Source organism: Scophthalmus maximus, chromosome 2 (genome assembly GCF_022379125.1).
Source record: "Scophthalmus maximus strain ysfricsl-2021 chromosome 2, ASM2237912v1, whole genome shotgun sequence".
Classification (NCBI taxonomy): domain Eukaryota; kingdom Metazoa; phylum Chordata; class Actinopteri; order Pleuronectiformes; family Scophthalmidae; genus Scophthalmus; species Scophthalmus maximus.
Window position 1 is genome coordinate 25,477,333 of NC_061516.1, and position 19,700 is coordinate 25,497,032.

The window sequence follows — 19,700 nt, forward strand, 5'->3', positions numbered from 1 at the left end:
TTGACCTCGACCCCTTTCTCTTCCCTCTTTCTCCCCCCCCCCCGCCCCCCTCGCCGTCTTCCTGCAGGGTCAAAGCGAAGAAAGGGGTGAACCTGCTCCAGACCAAGTCGAAGAACGCCCAGTGGAAGGTGGACTGGGAGGTGCAGTCCGGCGCCAAGCACTCCATTACCACCATCGACGTGAACAAGAGCAAAGGAGTCAAACAGGGGTGAGTCAACGCACCGCAACCCGCAACACACACCGTGCCACCAAACTGCCGCAGCTGTTGATTCCCGCTCTCGCTCTTGTGCAACACAAAAGGCAGCGACGTTTGTCTTCCGCTGACAATGGACGGAAAAGGGTCTCTGACAAGGTTTCCCAGTGCGTAGCGGTCACAGTTCACCTCTCTGATTGAAGGCAGCCTTTTTAAAAAGCCCACGCCGTACTCTGTAAATGCCCCGGGAGATGAAATACAGCTCTGGCCCACGGGCGGCGCCACTGGAAGCGCCCTCTGCTTTACGGCACAAAGTTTAATGAATTGAATGTTATCCCCTTAGTCTCACTACATCTGCCGTTAGTCGGGTCTACGTGGGGAGATGAGGTGGACGGTTTCGACTGCTGGCCGTTAACAGCACGTCGAGATAAGATCCCGTCCGAGAGCGGCGACCACGCGGAGCTCTTCTGAAGTGTAGCAAACACCCAGGCGCCGTCGCGCAGCGTTTGACGGGACGGTGACGGACTCAAGGAAGGCTACTTTGTGGTAATAGTAAAACGGGAGTTGTTAGGTTCGATTTGGGCCCCTTTTTTAACCCCGATTTCTCTCTCCTTGGCGATTGGACCGCGCGGCGTGATCACATGGGCCGCGAGCTTTGGCTCCACACCGCCGAGGATTTACTCGGACAGTACGAGATGGAATCTCAACAGCAGCATTTGGAAAATCGGACAGTGTGTGCCCGGCTTAAATGTACATTTGTTAACCTGCTCTAAGGAATACGATGCGACAGATGCGGTTGCTCTGCGGCCTCGGTCCAAGACACCAAACAATTGGAACACGTGATGCGTTCGGTTCTTCAAGAGCCGAACGCGCTGTGGACTGTCAAACATTGGCGAGTGACCGCCTGAGCATCGGCAAACCCCCCGACGGACACGTCCGTGGTCGAGGGACATGGACAACGGCGAGGAAGCGGACGCCAGAGAGAGAGAGAGAGAGAGAGAGAGTGGCCTCATTGTACCTGGGAGGAGAAAAGTCAAAAAGTGCAGCGTTCCTTCCTTTGTTTACTCCTTAGCGCCTTCGCGCTGTATTTAGTGACCCGTGTCATGTAATCTCTGCCACCCTGTCACAATGTGGGAAGCGTCCAGTCGGGGCGGGGGGCGGGGCGGGGGAGAACAGGCGCGTCGCGCTGCATTCTGTCGAGAGGCCGGTCAATTCTGTGACCACCTGAAGCCAAAGCAGCCAAAACAACGGAAAGAAGTCTCGGAAGGATTCGGTTCTCTTTCTTCCTCGTCTTCTTCCGTGCTTCGCTCCCTTCGAATTGATTGAACACGAGCGTGAAATCTTATTTCTCTATGTCTTTCTTTTTTTTTTGTAGAAAAAAGCCGCCCTCGGGATCCTCCTGCGACAAAATATTGTTTTTTTATAGTTTTTTTGGGGGGAAAAAGTCAGCGTGAAGCCTCCGTTTGTGTCCAAAGAGAAATGCATCGCAAGCAAAACACTCACATCCCCGGTCATTATTATTTTATATTCGTGATGTATTCTCTTTCCTGTCACTGGAAACACATCCGCAGCTATTTGTTCTTACGTAAACCGACTTTACCAGAGCAGAACAATTTCCTTAAGTAACATGCTCGACTGTAATATATGCATATTGTTTTTTAAATGATTGGATCATCTGTCAACTTATTATAAGTCACTGTTTTGCGGAATAATGAGTGGGTGACAGCTGGGACGGTCCAGATGTTCCTTTCCATCTCGTTATGGGCTTATTGTCTGCGAGGTTTTTTTTTTTGGTTTTTTTTCTTTCCGAATTTTCCGTCGTGAGGCACCGAAGTCGGAATATTTACAAATCCCACACAAATTGGGGCTTTTACCTTGATTTCGCCAAAGCTGAGTTGTTTTTATGAGGATTTTCTCAATTTCATAGACAGTATCAGTCTGCCCGAGTCGAGCCGATGGATAATGTCTGTCATGCAATTTTATTCCATATGGTTCAAACTTCTTCTTCGGAAAGACAAAAATATTTTTGCATATATATAAATAGATGTATATACATATATTTATTTATTTCAGACTTTTATGTCCCACCAGTTTAGTCACATAGATATGAAAGCATCCAAACATTTCTCTTCCGCTTCGGCAAATTCTTCAGACAGAATCTGACAAATGCAGACGATGTGTTTTTTAACGGTTCGCAGTGATTCCAGTGTGTTCTGGGAATAGTTTGTGTGTTGACGCGCTTTTCAGCGCCGACGGTCCCTGTAGCCTTTTTTTTCCCCTTTTTTGATGACGTTCGTATTTGTTTTTGTGAAGAAAGTGCACCCAGCTAAACGGGGCAATGAGGCACATTCTAATACGGTCTCAATAGTTGTTGTATTTTATGAAGACGTATGACGCACACACACACACACACACACACACACACACACACTCCCAGCGTCCAGTTTGAACATCTGGTTTTGTCTTTACTCCAAATGACCTGCGACTTGGGGAAAACGAGGTGACGCTGTTTTTCCCCTTCAGCCGCCTCGCTCCGTTCTTCTCCTTTCGCTTATCTCGGATTTCCTCCCCCGTCGGATCACACCGTCTCGTCAGTGATGGGATTTTGAAAGATCATTTTTGGGTTTTGTTTTGTTTTGTCCCCCCCCCCCCCCCCCCCCCCCCCAGTAAACTGCCCCGCTCTGACGGCAGCCGTCTGATAACTCCACATGGGCCGATTCATTATTGATCGCCGTCAACCCCTTTTCTCCCAAATGAGTAATGTTCTCGAAAGTGCTGTGGCATTAACACTGTCGCGGGTCGGGACGACAGAAAGAGTGGATCATTTAATAAGACTCTTTGTGTGTGTGTGTGTGTGTGCTCTGAATAATTCAACGTTAAACGGTGAATGAAACGAGAAAAAGACCCAGAGAACATTTTGAACTGCTGGTATCGCCGCCCCCCCCCAACCAGGACCAATAAACAGACTGACAAATACTCCATTCCATCCATCCGTCTCTCTCCATCACCGCCAAGAAACAACAATGTTTCTTTATCGAGCACAATAAATGTTCCCCCAGGCTTCGTCCGGACCTCATGCAGACCTCGTGCACTTGGGTGACGCGGTGAAGTGTCGTCCGGGGGCCTCGGCGAGAGGAGCTCCCTTGACCGCGGACCCTCCCTTCACGGAAACACGTGAAACCTGTAGCGCACTAGAGGAAAGGGGACAACTGAAAGAGCCTAACATGTCTCCTTCAAATGAAATGTGCTGTAGGTCAGAACCTGAACAAGCAAAAAGAAACGTGTCGCGGTCCGAATACTTTTCTAGGGCTTCGAATACTCAGACGTGAGTTCACTTGTCTTTACCATGGACTCTTCTTCAAGAAGCCCCCCCTCCTCTGCTGTTGTACTTCCTCCTCGCGGCGCTTTGATCCGACCAACCCTCGCTGTTAATCAGTTCAAACAGCCCCCTGATCAAAGAATGGACCCCCCCCCCCCCGAGTTCTGAAGAAGCCCCAAGCTACAGCTTTTAAAATATCCACTTTGTGCCGTACAGATACAGTTGCATCATTAACGTAATGGAGACGAGGAGTTTAACTTCCTCCCTTCCCCTTCTGCTCCTCACGGTATCAAATCACTCATTGAACTCTTCACTGCCCCCGACAAAGAATGTTGAATCGTGTTTGTCCGACGCCAATGCGAAGAGTTGTGTAAAGGAAAGTTCACCGGAAAGAAATTCCGCAAAGAGCGAAGTGTGGAGCAGCTTTCGCCTGATTCTCTCTCTCTCTCTCTCTCTCTCTCTCTCTGAAGCCTTGGCAACCCAATCGTAATTAAATAGTTCATACATATAAAGGTCACGTTGAGGCGTTTGAAGGAGCCGTACAGTAATAGGACACATTGTGCAACTCGGCTGCTATCAGAGCGCTGGAGAGGACAACGTGTATTCGCTCGTTCCTTGTTATGTAACAAAGTCGCGTCGCGATGCCTTTAAGTGGCAGGACGCCCGGGGGGTTTTCGGCGCGGCCCAGGCTCCGTAAAAAAAACAACAAAATATGGTGCGGGCCGCACCACGCGGCGTTGCTCGCCACAATTTCGGCCTAGTCGTTAGTGCGACGGACTCCCGCCCCGGTCAGGGCAGTAAATTCACAACAACAAAGAGAGAAACAAGCTTTGTCCAGAATCACTTACTGCCCCTTTAAGGCAATGCAAGGAGATAAAAAAAAACAACCCTGAAGCAGAGAATAAATAAGGATTCCGAGGGCATGTGCCGACAGGCCAGCAGTGTGATATAATCCTGAAACCCCATTCTTTTTATCAAGATCTCAAAGATCGAGTCAGAATGTCAAGTGTAAAAAGCTTATTGCGGGAAATGCGGAAGGCCAAATGTCATTTCTCAGGTTTGTCTCCTGACTGGTTCCACTCGCTGTTTTATAATTTACTCTTCGCTCCGACAAAAAGACGTGGCCTCTAACCCAAAATCAGTGCAACGTGACCATCACTTTTCCGTTCCCCTCCGCCGCGCGTTGAGCGGCTGTACATGTCGACACTCCAGCGGGCCTTATTGATGACAGCCTCCGTGTGTCAACAGGCAGACGGGGGGTGTTTGTTTTTTGCCGTGAGTGATGTCGTGACAAATAGGCCGAGATCGCATCCCCGTGTGTTTCCTCGAGCGGGAGCCTGTTGGGGGCGGAGGCACGGCGCAGAGAGAGTTTGATCCAGCTTTCATTAAAAAGGCTTTCAAGAGTGAACGGCTCCCGCCGCTTTTGTGATGGACAAGACAGCCGAGCGCTTCACTTTCAACTGAGAGGTGGGGGGGGGGGGGGTTTGATTCTCGTCACGCACAGGGGAGATTTAATTTGCCCCTTCGCCACCAGTGAGACGGTTTCCACCTTAAGCCTGTTGAACCTGAGGATTACAAGCCCCCCCCCCCCCCCAAAAAAGTTGTTTTTTCATAACAGGAAAGCTGTTATCACCACCGTCCTATTTGTGAGAGCAGAATGGAGATCCCCCCCCAGCCAAAGTCTTCCTCACGCTGACCCCAGAAGTCGGGGGGGGGGGGGGGGGGGGGGGCTCCAAATATTCAAGGTCGTCAGAACAACCAGGTTCCCGAAGTTATCGATCGAGTGCAAATTTGCGGCCATTGCAATCACGCCAGTTTTGAAAGGGATAGGCTGCATTCAAATTTTGCAATCTCCCCTCACAAGCTCGACACTCAGGACTTAAAGATGGAAGGAGAAAAAGCCGGGGCGGCGAGATTAGGGAGCGGTGATTGTTTATTGACGAGACCTGCGCACCACTTTTTTTTCCCGTTCAGAGACGATCGCTGAATGAATTCATGACTTTTGGTAAGTCCATCACAGTAAGCAGGGATGCCATTAGGAGGCTGTCACCTCTCATCAGTGTTGGTGTGTCTCTCAACAAGAGCATAAGGGGAAACATATTTAGGGAAATCAGTAGTGTAGTGTACAAATAAATTCTTGGGAGGGAGAAGTCTGACCTGAAGCTGTATCCGTTGCATCAGGACTTGGAGACAATCCGCTCCGGCCTCCTTTGAAATACATTTGTCTGCGACGCATGAACGTCGCCAAAATATGTTTTGCAAGAAATGTGAACATTTTTACACTTACACATTCATTTAAAGTCGTATTCATGGCCGCCTGTCGAAAGGTCAACCCAGTACTGAATCTCCTTTTGGCCTCCACCAACTCCCGAGGGGGAAAATCTGTCTCATTAGCTCCTAAATGGGGACGTTAACAGCATTTCAGCTTTGTCACCCTGGTTTTTATTAAATCACGAAAGGCATGGACCAAGGAACACTTATCGCAATGGCTGGACAATAAAATGACATTAATCAAACCGCTCATATGCTGGAGTGTCTCTTTACAGCTTCTGTGCTGACATCCAGACCTGAATACCATAATGCCTTTTGCTGCTTATATTTTTTCACACCAAGCAATCAAACTTTTGCTAGTGGAAAAAGAAAAAAAAAAGTGAAGTCAGTATTCCACTCGTGAGTCATAACGCTGCAAACTGTTCGCTGTGACCTTTACGATCCGACAGCCGTGTTAACGGACTCGTATCTGTCAAGAAGTCTGAGTCTCGCCAGTCAGACTGAAGGAGCCTCTCGCTACAGTTGACTGAATGAAATGTTACGACTTGGGCCTTTTCATCCCCGGATGTGTCTGATAGCTTTTGTGAGCTGTGCTGAATGCAAAACATTGATTACACCCAGAGAGCTATGGCTTTTTATCCTGAAATCTTTGTCTGTGCTTCTTGTTGGATATTGATTTATTGGTACGAGCAGAATCCTGTAATCAATCTTAGAAGTACGTTGAAAGTACATTTGTCTGCTTACTTGCTGTACTTGCCATTCAGAGATGTAGACGTAGACTGTTACTTTGAACAAAGAGCAAATACTAAAAATACACCATATGAAAAGTAACCACTCGACTCTCGAGCGTTTGGCTTCAGTGCTTCCCGTGTTCAAGCCTTAATGAACACAACACGTCTCTCCTCAACTCAAGGGTAACTTGAGGAAAACTTTTAAAAATAACTGCACGGCAGCGCGTCGTCAGCTCACTAAATGGCACGGTCAATAATTAACAACCACCCAGTCAACGATTTCATTACCAGAAATGAACATGTTGCCAGAGCGTCTTGTTTTATACTCTGCAGTGTTTTTTCTCATGAATATTTGGCTGTAAGGTAATATTCTGCCTTTAGTTGTGACTCTTCCTCCTTTTTTTGTGTGTGGTCCCAACAGGGATGTGTTGGGAAACGTGGAGGTGATGCAGTTGGATTTCGAGATGGAGAACTTCACCAGCCTCTCTGTGACCAGGAGGATCAACTGGAACATCGACTACAAGGGCCAGAGCCCGCCACCCGATTCGGAGAAGGTGGTGACGGAGTTGACGGTTGTGCAGCGGGACATCCAGGCCATCATTCCTTTGGCCATGGTGAGTGGAAGAACGGCCATGTCAATGTGAATATTATTGTTCATTTAAATTATTAGGTAGGTAGGTAGGTAGGTAGGGGTAGGTATCAGAGGTAGGTAGGTAAAGGTAGGTCGGCAGAGGTAGGTAGGTAGGTAAAGGTAGGGTGGGTAGGCAGAGGTAGGTAGGTAGGTAAAGGTAGATAGGTAGGTAGGCAGGCAGGAGGGCAGACAGGCAGGTAGTTAGGCAGGCAGGCAGGCAGGCATAAGTAGAAACTATCCCTGGGTGGAAGAACAGCCATATCAATATGAATATAATTCTTTGTTTAAAATTATTCATTGTTGCTTATATTCATCATGCAACTAACTGTGTTACTTATAATCAGAGATCTCTTTGAGTTTCCCAGGTCATTAACGATGTTTACATGTGTCGACCCAAAAGTCAGCAGGAATTCACAAGAATCCTGTAAGTTCCACTTTTGTATCCACACTAAAACTTCAGCTTTAAACATATTTTCTTAAATATCCCTTTTATTCATCACGTAATGAGCATCCGACCGATGTACTAATGTCATTGCAAATAAATCCAATCTGGGCCTTCCTCTCTGCGCAGTGATTTGCAGATTGTTAGAGAAAGTCAACCAATCCCAGAACACTTAAGTGTCTATTACTCATTTAATCCAGGCTCTCTGCTCCTTCGCCTCGTGAAAGGTGGCAATTAGCGAGGGGCAGTAAACAGATTATGGGAACAAAGGGAAATTAATCAAGCAAGGGGGGTGACGAGCACCTCGGGCGATGCCTTGCCTTCTCACTTCCCCTTGTGTGGACCTGCTCTGCTCGTTTAAAAAACCCAGAGAGAGAGAGAGAGAGAGAAAAAAAAGGTCCAACCGCACATTATATCTGTTCATTAAAATTTACTGTGCGTGGTAAATAATATAGAAGACTGGATGTAGGAGTAGATGTCGAGCAGTTGCCGAGTGAGAAAGGGTTTTAGTGAGGACAGCGCGGCGGGAAACGGTCGTCACCGCCATGTCGGCGTGTCATAAAACGCGTACATATTACTAACAGTATAAAAAGATGTCCTCATCCGTCTCCGGGAGAAAAAGGATTCGCTACTTCATCAGAATAATAACTCTCGGTTACGTGTTATATATTTTGCATAATTACAACTGTTCTGCGCCCAAAGCTTCATTAAATATACTTGAGCTGCGGTTAGGACTTTGTGTACTGCACATCTGCTGCGACATACGGTTCACTTTATATCTCTGGTCCCTTTGACATTTGGGATTAGCGTGCCGTTGTACCCAGACGTGTTTAGCTACTTTGCAAAATTACATTTCTGCCTGTGTGACTTTCACCTGGTTAAAAAAAATATACAATCCGGAGCAAGATGGCAGAAACTTTTGTGGCTTGTCTTTTTATTTTATTTCGTTAGCTGCCTGCCACCTCGGCACTCGACATCGCCGTGTGGATTTATTGCTTTTTTAGCTGCATGCGTCTAAGCGGAGGAGCCATGTTGATACTAGACGGAACGGTGAAAGGGGATTGGGAGTGTGTGCGGTGGTTTCAAGGACATCATGGTGTCTCTTTGTCGCTGCAGAAAAAGGATTTTAGGACTTTATTTTGTTTTCAACAATAGAGAAATGAAAGATAACCTGCCTGTAACTCGTTGCAGGCTGATCGCTGTTAGGCTTGAACAATGTAGAAAGTTTTCACGCCCGGCGGGAATTGCCTCAAATTAGTCTGTCAAAACATCCCTGACACAATTCACATCAAAAGCAAATTCGAGGCTGTCTCAGATCAACTCAACCTGCTCTCTCTCTCCCTCAAAGTTGTCAGATGGAACAGCGAGAGAGCGAGAGCCGCCGGCGTCTGGTAAAACAAAAATCTCGAGTCAGGCGCAGACTAGAAACTTTCATCGTCAGACAGCATTTATCGATTTCCAAATGCGTGGCAGACCTGCAGGTGGGCACTGTGGTTTGAAGTTTAATTCATCATTTTCTGTGCGTGTGTGTGTGTGCAGGCGCAGTGTCTAATTGGATAGTGAATTATATCAAGGCAAAAAGTGGACTCTCCAGATCTCCCGCCGGGAGAAGTGCCACAGTTAAACAATGTTAACACCCATGAAGCATGATTGATGAGCGGAGAACAGGTGGCCCCATCAGCGCCAGCAGAACAGACCGACTTTATCATTATGGCAGGTTGTTGAGTGGCTTCGCGGGGCAGTGTGAAGTGGCAGGGCCTCTGTGCGGCTCGACCAGAGAGTCAGTACATTTCTTCACTGACCTTCCTAAAGCGGTAGTGTAGGATAGAATCACAAGTAGTATTTTGAAATTACATAAAGACTGGTGGGCAGGTAGGTACAGAGGGAGGGAGGGAGGGAAATAGGTAGGTAGAGGGGATAGGTAGGTAGGCGGGCAAGGAGGGAGGTAGGTAGGTAGGCAGGCAGGCAGGCAGGCAGGGAGGTAGGTAGGTAGGTAGGTAGGTAGGCAGGCAGGCAGGCAGGCAGGCAGGCAGGGAGGGAGTTAGTTAGTTAGTTAGGAAGGGAGGTAGGTAGGCAAGGAGGTAAGTAAGTAGGTAGGTAGGCAGGCAGGGAGGGAGGGAGGGAGGGGGGTAGTTAGTTAGGAAGGGAGGCAGGCAGGCAGGCAGGCAGGGAGGGAGGCAGGCACGAAGGGAGGGAGGGAGGTAAGCAAGCACGAAGGGAGGTAGGTAGGTAGGCAGGGAGGTGAGGAGAGAGGGAGGTAGGTAGGCAGGCACGAAGGGAGGCAGGGAGGTAGGCAGGCAGGTGGGGAGAGAGGTAGGTAGGTAGGTAGGCAGGTAGGGAGGTAGGTAGGTAGGCAGGGAGGTAGGTGGGGAGAGAGCGAGGGAGTTAGGTAGGTAGGGAGGGAGGTAGGTGGGTGATGATTGAGTCTCAAAAAGTGAAGATAAGTCATCAACAGTTTCAAACAGTGATCTACAGATATCTACGAGAAAAAAATGAAATAATAATAATAATTCAAATCGTAATGCTTTTGTGTTTCCCTGTTGTTGTTTTTTGAAAACCAGTTAGCGCCTTTTCACATTTTAAAGTTTGGCCCAAGGTCCGAACCAACGCCTGTGGGGTTTTTTTTTACATTCTAAACATTTGAGGTGGTTAGTTTTGTTTTCATATGACAAACCTACGTCCTGTCGTGATCACCTACAAGGGCTGCATTTCCCCGTACTTGACTTTGGTTGGTTTGTACCCTTATTACACATTTTAGATCAGCATTAACACCAAGCCACTGAAGGACACACTTATTACGTTAAAAAAAGAGTTGAGTTGAAGAGGGATAGGAACAGAAAACAGAAAAGATGATGCAGAGCGGGAGGCAGCGTTTTACGCCAGATCGCCGGCCCCAGTAGCTGCTCTGTGCCACAGTAGCTGCCAGACGCTGAATAAGAAATGATGTTTTGTGTTGCACAAGCGACGTCACAGCTTGAAGTCACGCATCAGCGTTTCACATGTACACGTGTGTGTGTCTTTGTGCATTCGTAAAAAAAAAAAAAAAAAGATTCACATCTGGAGGGAAAATGTGTTGTTTACATTATTCAGTAGCAGGTGGGGACGGCCATAGTAGAGCTCGGCTACTTAGCGAGTCTCACGCGCTAAGTAGCCGAGCTGCAGTGACGGGGGAAACCAAAGTACCCCGTGGGGCAGCTCCGACAAACCAGGCTCTCCATGGTAATTGATTAACTTCAACGGGACGACGATAACCACGAGCAAATGAGTCTGTGTTATCTGTAAAACACAAAGGAAATCAGCTGTTGCGCTAATAAAGCATGCAAATGACATTCAACTAAGGCTTAACACATACTAAAACAACAAAAATACAAGTGAATTAATAAAATAAATACATAAAGAAACTTCTTGAGTAAACATGATCAAATGTATTTGGATTTGACTCATTTTAGACATTATTCCGAATGATGTGTCGAATTCTTCTTGTTTAATAAATTAAAGAAAAAAATGAAAAATATAATTACTTCATGATGCATGGGTCTCTATAAAATTGCTGCCAAGTGGTTACGTTTATACCCTGGTGTTACTTTCAGTGTAGCTGAGGGAAGAAAGAACAAACACTTTTATCCATTATGATATTGGAATAATGTTAAATTCTAATAACCGTTTTGCCGCTTCGCGCAGAAGCACAGTAATTAAGGAAAAAAACGATGGCTGAGTGCAGTCGTGACCGATTTTGGTTTCAGGCAGAATTCAGGTAAAGCATAATTAGTGCTCCCAAAGCAGCGCGCGCGTTTAATTGTGAAGTGTCTGGTGCGGTGTAATACTCACCAGATGCCGAGACAGCAAAGGAGAGCGCGGGGAAGATGTCTTTCAATTAGGATTTCACCCCAGAGCCAAGTCAATTACCCGCGGAGGTCTGTTGTGATTTGCTTCACATTTTTTATCAACTCAAAAAAACTTGTTGCAAGTAAAAGATTCAGATACAGTTTGGTTTGATCAGCGAGTTCAGTCGGACTAAATCAACAACAACAACAAAAATCATCTAAATAAACACTCAAACTGATTCACTGACATTTCTACGGACGGTAATTAGTGCCAGGCATGAGGGAAAAAATGAGGGGGAAGATTTTTTATTTATTATTAATGAGGGAGAAGATTTTTTCAGTCATTAACATTTCGAGAACGAAGTAGAAATGTCGAGAATAAAGTCGAAATAGCCCTGAACGTCCGTGTTGTGGTTCCAGTTCAGCTGTCACACGTCCACGTTAACTAACGTCAGCAAAGCTACGCTGGCTTCGCTAACTGCGCGCCCTCCAAAATTCATCAACGGTTGTTTGCGGTTGAACGTTGTCGTGTCAGGACACGCGTCGACGTTCGTGTGCGAACACCCGTTGTCCCCGCGTCGTTTCCTCCAGATTCAGCCTGTCGATAACGATATCGCAACTTTACAACTTGGTTAGCAGCTAGCGTTCGCTGAGCAAACTGGCTAACAGAACCTCAACATCCGGTTGTTTGGGGATGAAAAGTGCTTCTCTACTTTATTCTCAAAGTTGTATTTCAACTTTATCCTCGACATTTCGACTTTATCCTCAAAATGATTTAAAAACAAATTAAAAATCTTCCCCCTCATTTTTTTTTCTTATGACTGGCCCCTAATTCTCTGCCGTACATTACTCACCAGTTTCAGCCGGATTCGTACGACGCAGGTCCGTGAACAGAAACCGAAAAGGACTCTGTGTTATTCATGAGAGAGGATTTCAAAGTTTTTAAAAAGTTTCTGGCAGATCCTGCCACCATGAATTGCTCTAACAAATCCATCTGGTGTCCTGTTGCTCTTTGAGTGTGAGGTAATGTTCTACAGCGGGGCTGATGTGTGGAAGGTTGTTTTTTTTATTCTCTTGACCTTTTAAAAACTAGAGACACCCCCTCAAAAAAAAGAAAAACCTGCTGGCTGTGACAATTTAGTTCCAAAAAACGAACCTACAAATGCTGAAATATCAGTGTGGAGTTGCCACGGTGACGGTTCAGCGGATGATACTATTGATTCCTCGGACAAGAAGCAGAGCTTATTTTTATTAATTGATCCGTCCTCAGCCCGAGTATGGTAGTCGAGGTTGGTCAACGTGAGAATGTCTTGACAAAAGCAATCGGTTCACAATGCTTCTTCTTTTCTTTTTTTAAACCTGGGGCTTAATGTGTGGATGTTAATGGAGGTTCTATGTTTGGTTTTGTTTTTTATGAAGTGATTTATGACTGCACCAACAGTACAATGCTCTGTACAGTATACAGTACGTCACAGAGGCACTGTACTGGACTAATGGAATGGACTATTATTATTATTATTATAAAGCGCTTTTCGAGTTTAACTCACCGCTGTAGAAGTTTCCATCCAACTTTTCACAAAAAAAATTTAAATGGAATTCCAGAGAATCTGTGAAGTCCGCCTGCCATGTCAAGTTGTGGAAATTGTTAATATAAATACGTATATGTTATTTTTGCTTTACCGTATCTAATAATTGGAGAACAGCAACAGTCTCGGTCAAGTGCTTCATGTACGTCATGATCAGTTTTATTGATATACACAATATTTAATATGTCAGCTTTCCAGTTTCCTCATATTATAATGTGCAAATTGAAATTTGGTGGATAAACCACGTTTATTGTTACAGATTGAACCTAGAATTTCGCTCAGTAGAGGATAAACGACCTCCTCCTTGTGAATCCACATTTAAATCAGATTGGATCCCGATTTTTATTTGGAAATTGCCCACACTCATAGATGCCAGATCCACGAAATATGCCAGATTTGTCCATCGTGACCCATGAATTATTCCCTGGTGAGTCTGTGAAAAATTCATAAATAAAACCCCCAAAATCCCAGTTCTGCCAATGTCGCTGGATCTGCACCAAAACGGAACGGCTTCTTTCCCCGGCCCGCGCTCCATCCTTCCACCAAATGTCACGGAGATCCGTTCTGCAGTTCTTTAAATACAAACAAACAAAAGGACACGGGTGAAAACGTAACCTCCTCGACAAGGAGGTCATTAAAGAGACGTTGAGGCCTTGACGACGACTCCTCGCCGAGGCCGCGCGTCACATTCCCATTCCAAGTCTCGCAGCCGAGTGGAATCCCGGGCGAAAAGACAAGAGCGGGATGGAAGTCACTTCTACGCCCTTGTTAAGACGTTAAGAGGAGAATTCCAACATGCTCTGTTGGAGGTGACGAGCAGCTTTACATGAGCTGCTAAAAAGAAAAAACAGAGATAATTGATTCGAGCCTCGACTGGAGGCCTTAATTGGCTGTTGACGGGATGGACACGTTTGCCTTGTTTATGCATATTTCATCAGAATCCCAGGATCTTTTTTCTATCTCATCACAGTTCGAAGCCATTCGCTATTCAGCAGATTAAACTATATATATATATTCAAAATGTATAGTAAATTAGGGCAGCAATATTACGGACGTCCGCTCTGTGAACTCCGGCGTAATTGGACGATATTTCAGCGTTGAGTTGTCCGCCGCGTTGGAGCAGCTTAAAAAGTTTTTTTCTTTTATTCATAGTTTTTTTCCTATTTCGCGACGGTTGACGTCATGAAATCAGTTGTTCGTGAATAAAATGAGTCGTCTCGCGGGCCAGATTGATAAATATGACAAGTGGAGAAGTTCTCTGTGCTTATATGAGCCAACTGAAACTCTACTCAAATAACATGAATGATTCAAATTTCAATAATAACACAGGAGATGGGTAGTGACTCACAACACGGCGACAGCAACTCTTCCTGTTCTCCAGAGTTGCTGCGGACCTCCGTGAAGAAACCATTTCTTCCTAGGAGCCATCCATTCCTTATGAAATTCCTGCCGAGGTCCACAACCCCACCTCTCTCCCGTGAAACCGGAACTGGGCAGAGTTGCATCAGTGTATAATATTCCGTCTTTTTACGCAACCCTGTAATTTAAAGTCGGGACGCTGCGATTTCCGCCGTTAAAAGATTCTATTTTTCCTCCCCGGAAACGATTGAGTCCTCTCCCGTCACTTACTGCCGGTCGGCTCGCTGCAGGGAGAAGGGCAACGTGAAAATGTAAATGGCAGCTGATGAAACGCAATGAAAGGAAGTCCGAGTGTAGCGCGGGTCCCCCCCCCCCCCCATCCGTCGCCCGGGAGACGCAGGTGGTGGTGGTGATGCTTTTTAAAATACGGACGTGAAGAAATATCAAGAAAAACTCTGTCTGCCAATCAAACTCTACTCTCACTGATGCATCCAGTATCATTTCTCTCTCTCTCTCTCTACCTCCCCCCCCCCCACCCCCCCCGCAGGACACTGAGATCATCAACACGGCCATTCTGACCGGACGCACCGTGGCCATCCCCGTCAAAATGGTCTCCATCGAGATGAGCGGCGCCGTCACCGACGTCTCGTCCTCCGTGCAGTGCAAGTCCTCCAACGAAGACATCGTGAAGGTACGCCGCCGGCCGCCGAGGGCCCGACGCCAGTTCAGAGGGGCGGGGATCGCTTTTGATCCTCAGCTCAATTGGGGGGGGGGCAAATTAAAGTTGGATCCCAACAAGAGGCATCAGAGGCTGCGATTGCGCCCGTTATTCTTCTTCTCCAGTCAATTACGACCGTAATGGATTTCACTGCGGCGCGGATTGCTCGGGCCGGCATGTTACAGTGTAAAGAGTTGGGGGGGGGGGCGCGTGACCTTAAGGAGAAGTCAACAATGCTTAATGTGCGCGGCACAGCATGTAGAGCGATTCATCAACCGGCTCGCACCGACAGCTTCTAGTTTTTTCTAAAGACCAACGGAGAAGAAATCGCTCCACTGTACAACGCTCGGATGGAAAAAAGAAAAAGATTAAAGGAAAAAGCAGCAGATGACAGTGATTATAATAAAATGCCACCATGCTTGTTCCCTCCTCCTTCACGAGGCCCGTGACTTCCAGTTCTCGGAGACGAGGTGTTTCAGTCTGTTCGGGAACCGTTTTTCGATCTCGGCCTGTTTCTAACTCTAACTTTCGAACGTGGAAATGAACCGGGAACCATTCAGCCATTCATCTTCATCCCTTCATCTCTCATTACATTGGAGATGCTACTTGTCGTTCAGTGCGAATTCCCTCGAGTACTGTCTCCGTCCTCCCGCCGCCCCTTCACTGATGATATGATTCATGAACCGATTTATTAATTTCTGTGTGCAATTTTTTTGCAATAATCGAATAATCGTCTAAATTCAACATTCGGGGCCTGGCCGCTCCAGTTCCCTTGGCAACCGCTGATCTGACAGTGTCCCCCCGTGTTGACGCGTGCGGTTAAAGGAAGTTCTGGAATAAGTCGCCGACTGTTTGCTTTTAATCTACTTACTGCTTTATTTTTCTGTGTCTACTCGCCGTCTCCTGGTAGTTTCTTTAATTTTTGCAGTAATGACCCTCGTTTCATCCGTTCATCTCTCGCTCCTCTCGAGCTTTTTGAAACGATTTACCTCGCGAGCAGAAGATCAAGAGGGAGGGGGCCGCAAAAGAAGTCGCAGGGTTCATCTCCCCGCCGTCATTTCTCCATTGTCGTATGTTTTATTCTCTCCTGCGACAACTGATTTATTATTTAATTATCCAGCGTTTAACCTCCAAAATGTTCTTTTCTCCTGCGGATTTCAATTTGACGTTTTGGGGGTGGGGGGGAATAACCGCACAGCGATCCTTCAATTTCACACTCCCTTACCCCCCCTTTATTTCATATTTCATTCTTTCATGTCAGTCTGATAAGACTCCAGGGCAGTTTCCCTCCGTTCAAACGTCGTGCGTCTGACTCTGAGGGGCGCAGCGCCACACGTCCCCTTCGTCCTCATCACGTGGTCTTTCTAACATCTTTCTTCTCCAATGCGACGCGTTATTTATTCACAAAAGTGGCCGGCGGTTTTCTCAAATCAGCTGCTTGATTTCAGGAGTGACAGGAGGTGGACGACACCGGGATGAGACCAGGACGTCGATCGTCCGTCGTTCGCTCCCTTTGCGTCCACGTCCTCGATCTCGGCCGGTGCCGCGTGTCTGATCCGTCAGGTGGTCGACCGGGATGAGGAGGGAAGTCACCAGGGAGTCTGGCGGAGGAGAGAACCGTGTCCTACTCTGTCACGTCTCTCTCCGTTCGAAAGGTTTTGCGTCATCGGGAAACTCCGGGTGCAGGAAACTTGTGGTGGTAGATACTTTATTCATCTCCCCTCGATGACGGGAACCGTTCAGATTCCACCACGTTCACTTCTCTGAATTTGAAGAATCCAAAAAGCTGGAAAGACTTTCTCCCCCACGCTCTCTGTTATGTGGAGTTACACTCCGTCGTCCTCTCTCTCTCTCTCTCTCTCTCCCTCCTCTCTCTCTCTCTCTCTCCACCCTCCCTCCTCTCTCTCTCCCTCCTCTCTCTCCCTCCTCCCTCCCTCCTCTCTCTCTCTCTCTCTCTCCCTCTTCTCTCTATCCCTCTCTCTCTCCTCTCTCCCTCCCCCCCTCTCGTCCCTCTCTCTCTCTCCCTCCCCAGCGTGCGTCTGTGCGTGCGTGCGTGCGTGCGTGCGTGCGTGCGTGCGTGCGTGCGTGTGTGTGTGTGTGTGTGTGTGTGTGTGTGTGTATGCATGCTTGCGTGCGTGTTAAGAGCTAAGTGATTTTTCTTTACAGGCATTTTTTTAACATTTTATTTATTTTTCTGACTTTCCTCTGCGGGAATAACTAAGCTGCATTAACTGTAGATAAGACAAACTTCTGCGCGCGGAGCTGTGGCTGTACAGTGTGTGTGTGTGTGTGTGTGTGTGTGTGTGTGTGTGTGTGTGTGTGTGTGTGTGTGTGTGTGTGTGTGTGTGTGTGCGTGTGTAAAACGTGGGGCACGACAGAAAAGAGCAGGATGTGAAAGTGTGTCATGGACTGATCCTCCTCGTCCTGTGGCTCATATAACCCGTCTGAAGGCAGAGGTAGGTGCTCTGTACCTGGCTGAAGGCTCCCCCCCTCCCCCTCCATGCCACGTTAGCGTGACACACTTACCTTTGGCACAGCTCTAAATTTAGCAGCTTCAAAACGCCCCCACGAAGTCGTTTTTTCGCTGCGTCCCCCCCGCGACTGAGGTCGCGTGTGCGGCGAGCGATCACTCGAAGGTGTAAAGACGGCGGCTGGCGCCAAAACCTGCTGCTTGAAAAAAGGAAACATTGCCCCCCCCCCCCAAAAAAAAACCCACCAACAAAGCACACAAAGATTTCCGTGTGCTGGTTCCTCCTCGGGTGCCACTGACGGGGCCAGTCAGCGATTTCCGGGACTCGAACCAGCGGCCGTCAGGTACGGCGGGCGGACGTGCTGACCCCGACGCGAGGCCCACGGCCCCGGAGTCGTGGCGTCTGCCGCTGGCTCGTCTCTTAAAGCCACAGTGTGTAACCTTTGGAAGAACTTATTCACGGACATCGACTATATCATCATGTTCACGTACGTATAATCACGATGTGTTTTCGTCAACTGTGAATGAGTTAAATGAGATAAGAGATAAGATGAGATGAGACGTACCCATATTCGTCCCACAATGGGGAAATTCGGGCATTACAGCAGCAAAGTGGACAGAAGAATATAGAAGAAATTTACAAAAAAGGGTCATTATGTACAAAATTGAACAAAAAGATAACATTAAATAAAAAACACCAAAGGTATATAAATGCTATATACAGAGCAGTAGCAATAGTTGCACATGGGATAGTAAAAAAATATAGTTCCATGAGTTGGAGCCGACCTCCGTGCGAGTCGCCGTGTTTGCTGCGTCGATGTTGAACGCGCTTGTTGCACAAAACGGTTCCAGAATATTTCATTTTCACACGCCGCCAGAAACGGTGCGCCGTCATAAAGCGTCCCCCCCCCCCCGCGGCGCCGCGTGCACAGTTGGTTGCGGTTTGCAACGTCGCCACCAGACGCCGCCAGAAAGGTCACGGCCCCGTTAAGGCCAAACGCAATGCTACGGCGCTCAGCGCTATTTGGACAGTGGTGTTTTTTGTGCCTCGCGTCAAACGTTCTTCGACACCGTAAAAGTGCCCGACGACAAAGTCAGATCCACGAGGGAAAAGGTTATTTGCCGACCTGCACCCGAGTCCCGACCTCGAACCTTTTCCAGCAGCCGGAAGGGGAGGAACTGGAGTCGGCGGCGGCGGCGGCGGCGGCTTTGAGCGCCGACTTCATCGGCGGGTTGACCTCACTAACGCTCCGGTGGCTGACACGGGAGCGAAATCCCTGCGGCGCCGAGCTCTGGCGGAGAGGCGTCACATCCAGGGGAGTGGGGGCAGTTGAGTAGCAGATTAAAGGGGATTACGCGTGTCAACGTCGAAAAGACTTCGGGACGTAATTTTAGCTCAATTTGTCACGTTTTGACACGAGGAGTTTCACCTCAACCCTGCGGGGGGAAGTGAGCGGACGCCCACTGTGGCTGGTTGGGGCCAAAGAGCTTGAGAGAGATGCTGTACACCTCATCACCTCTGTAAATACAGTTCAACGCTGCAGCCATGCGGCAGCTCTCGTTCACCGCTCGCGCGACGATACCCGTTGTCATGGTGACGTGGCTGAATGAAACGCCCTCGTCCCACTGAGACACTCGAAACCGCCTGGGAAATTAATTTAGTTAATGTCACGGAATAAATGTGCCCCCCCCCCCGAGGTGTCCTCCTCAACTTAATTAACCCGAGCCAAGTCTTTCACTCCGCATCATGTGATCCCCCCAAAAAAAAATAAAGGAATGCTGCACTCGCTCGCACTTGTCCCCGTGATCTGTCTCCACCCGGCCAATCTGCCGGCACCGCGGAAGACGCCACAGCGCATTAGGGCGGCAGCGGCGTGCTCAGTGTGTGCGGAGAGCCCCCCCCCCCCCCCAGGGCCACTGATACCCGGAGTCGCTAACAGCTTTTGACTTGCAATTAGGCCGGCCAAGTTGATCAGCAGCGGCGGGAGCTGGAGCGACGGGGCGTGTGTCTTCGGGGTAGAGGGCAGCGCAGATCAGACAGATGTTCTCAACTCGTGCAGCAAAACACCTGCTGCGATTCATCAAAGTGGCTGGCGACTCCCCCCCCCCCCCCCGCCCGGACGTGGTTCATTGGGATGAGACACGTCAGCCGACAC

At 48.0% G+C, this 19,700-nt stretch overlaps 1 protein-coding gene across 2 annotated transcripts in view; it reads left to right on the forward strand.

Moving 5' to 3' along the window:
• tmem132e (transmembrane protein 132E) overlaps window positions 1-19,700 on the forward strand; it is a 306,684-nt gene that overhangs the window by 256,426 nt on the left and 30,558 nt on the right. For both annotated transcript variants that reach the window (XM_035626576.2, XM_035626574.2), the window contains exons 3-5: window positions 68-208; window positions 6,936-7,128; window positions 14,904-15,047. In XM_035626576.2, coding sequence (XP_035482469.2) covers window positions 68-208; window positions 6,936-7,128; window positions 14,904-15,047 — 478 coding nt within the window. The remainder of the gene's footprint in view (window positions 1-67; window positions 209-6,935; window positions 7,129-14,903; window positions 15,048-19,700) is intronic.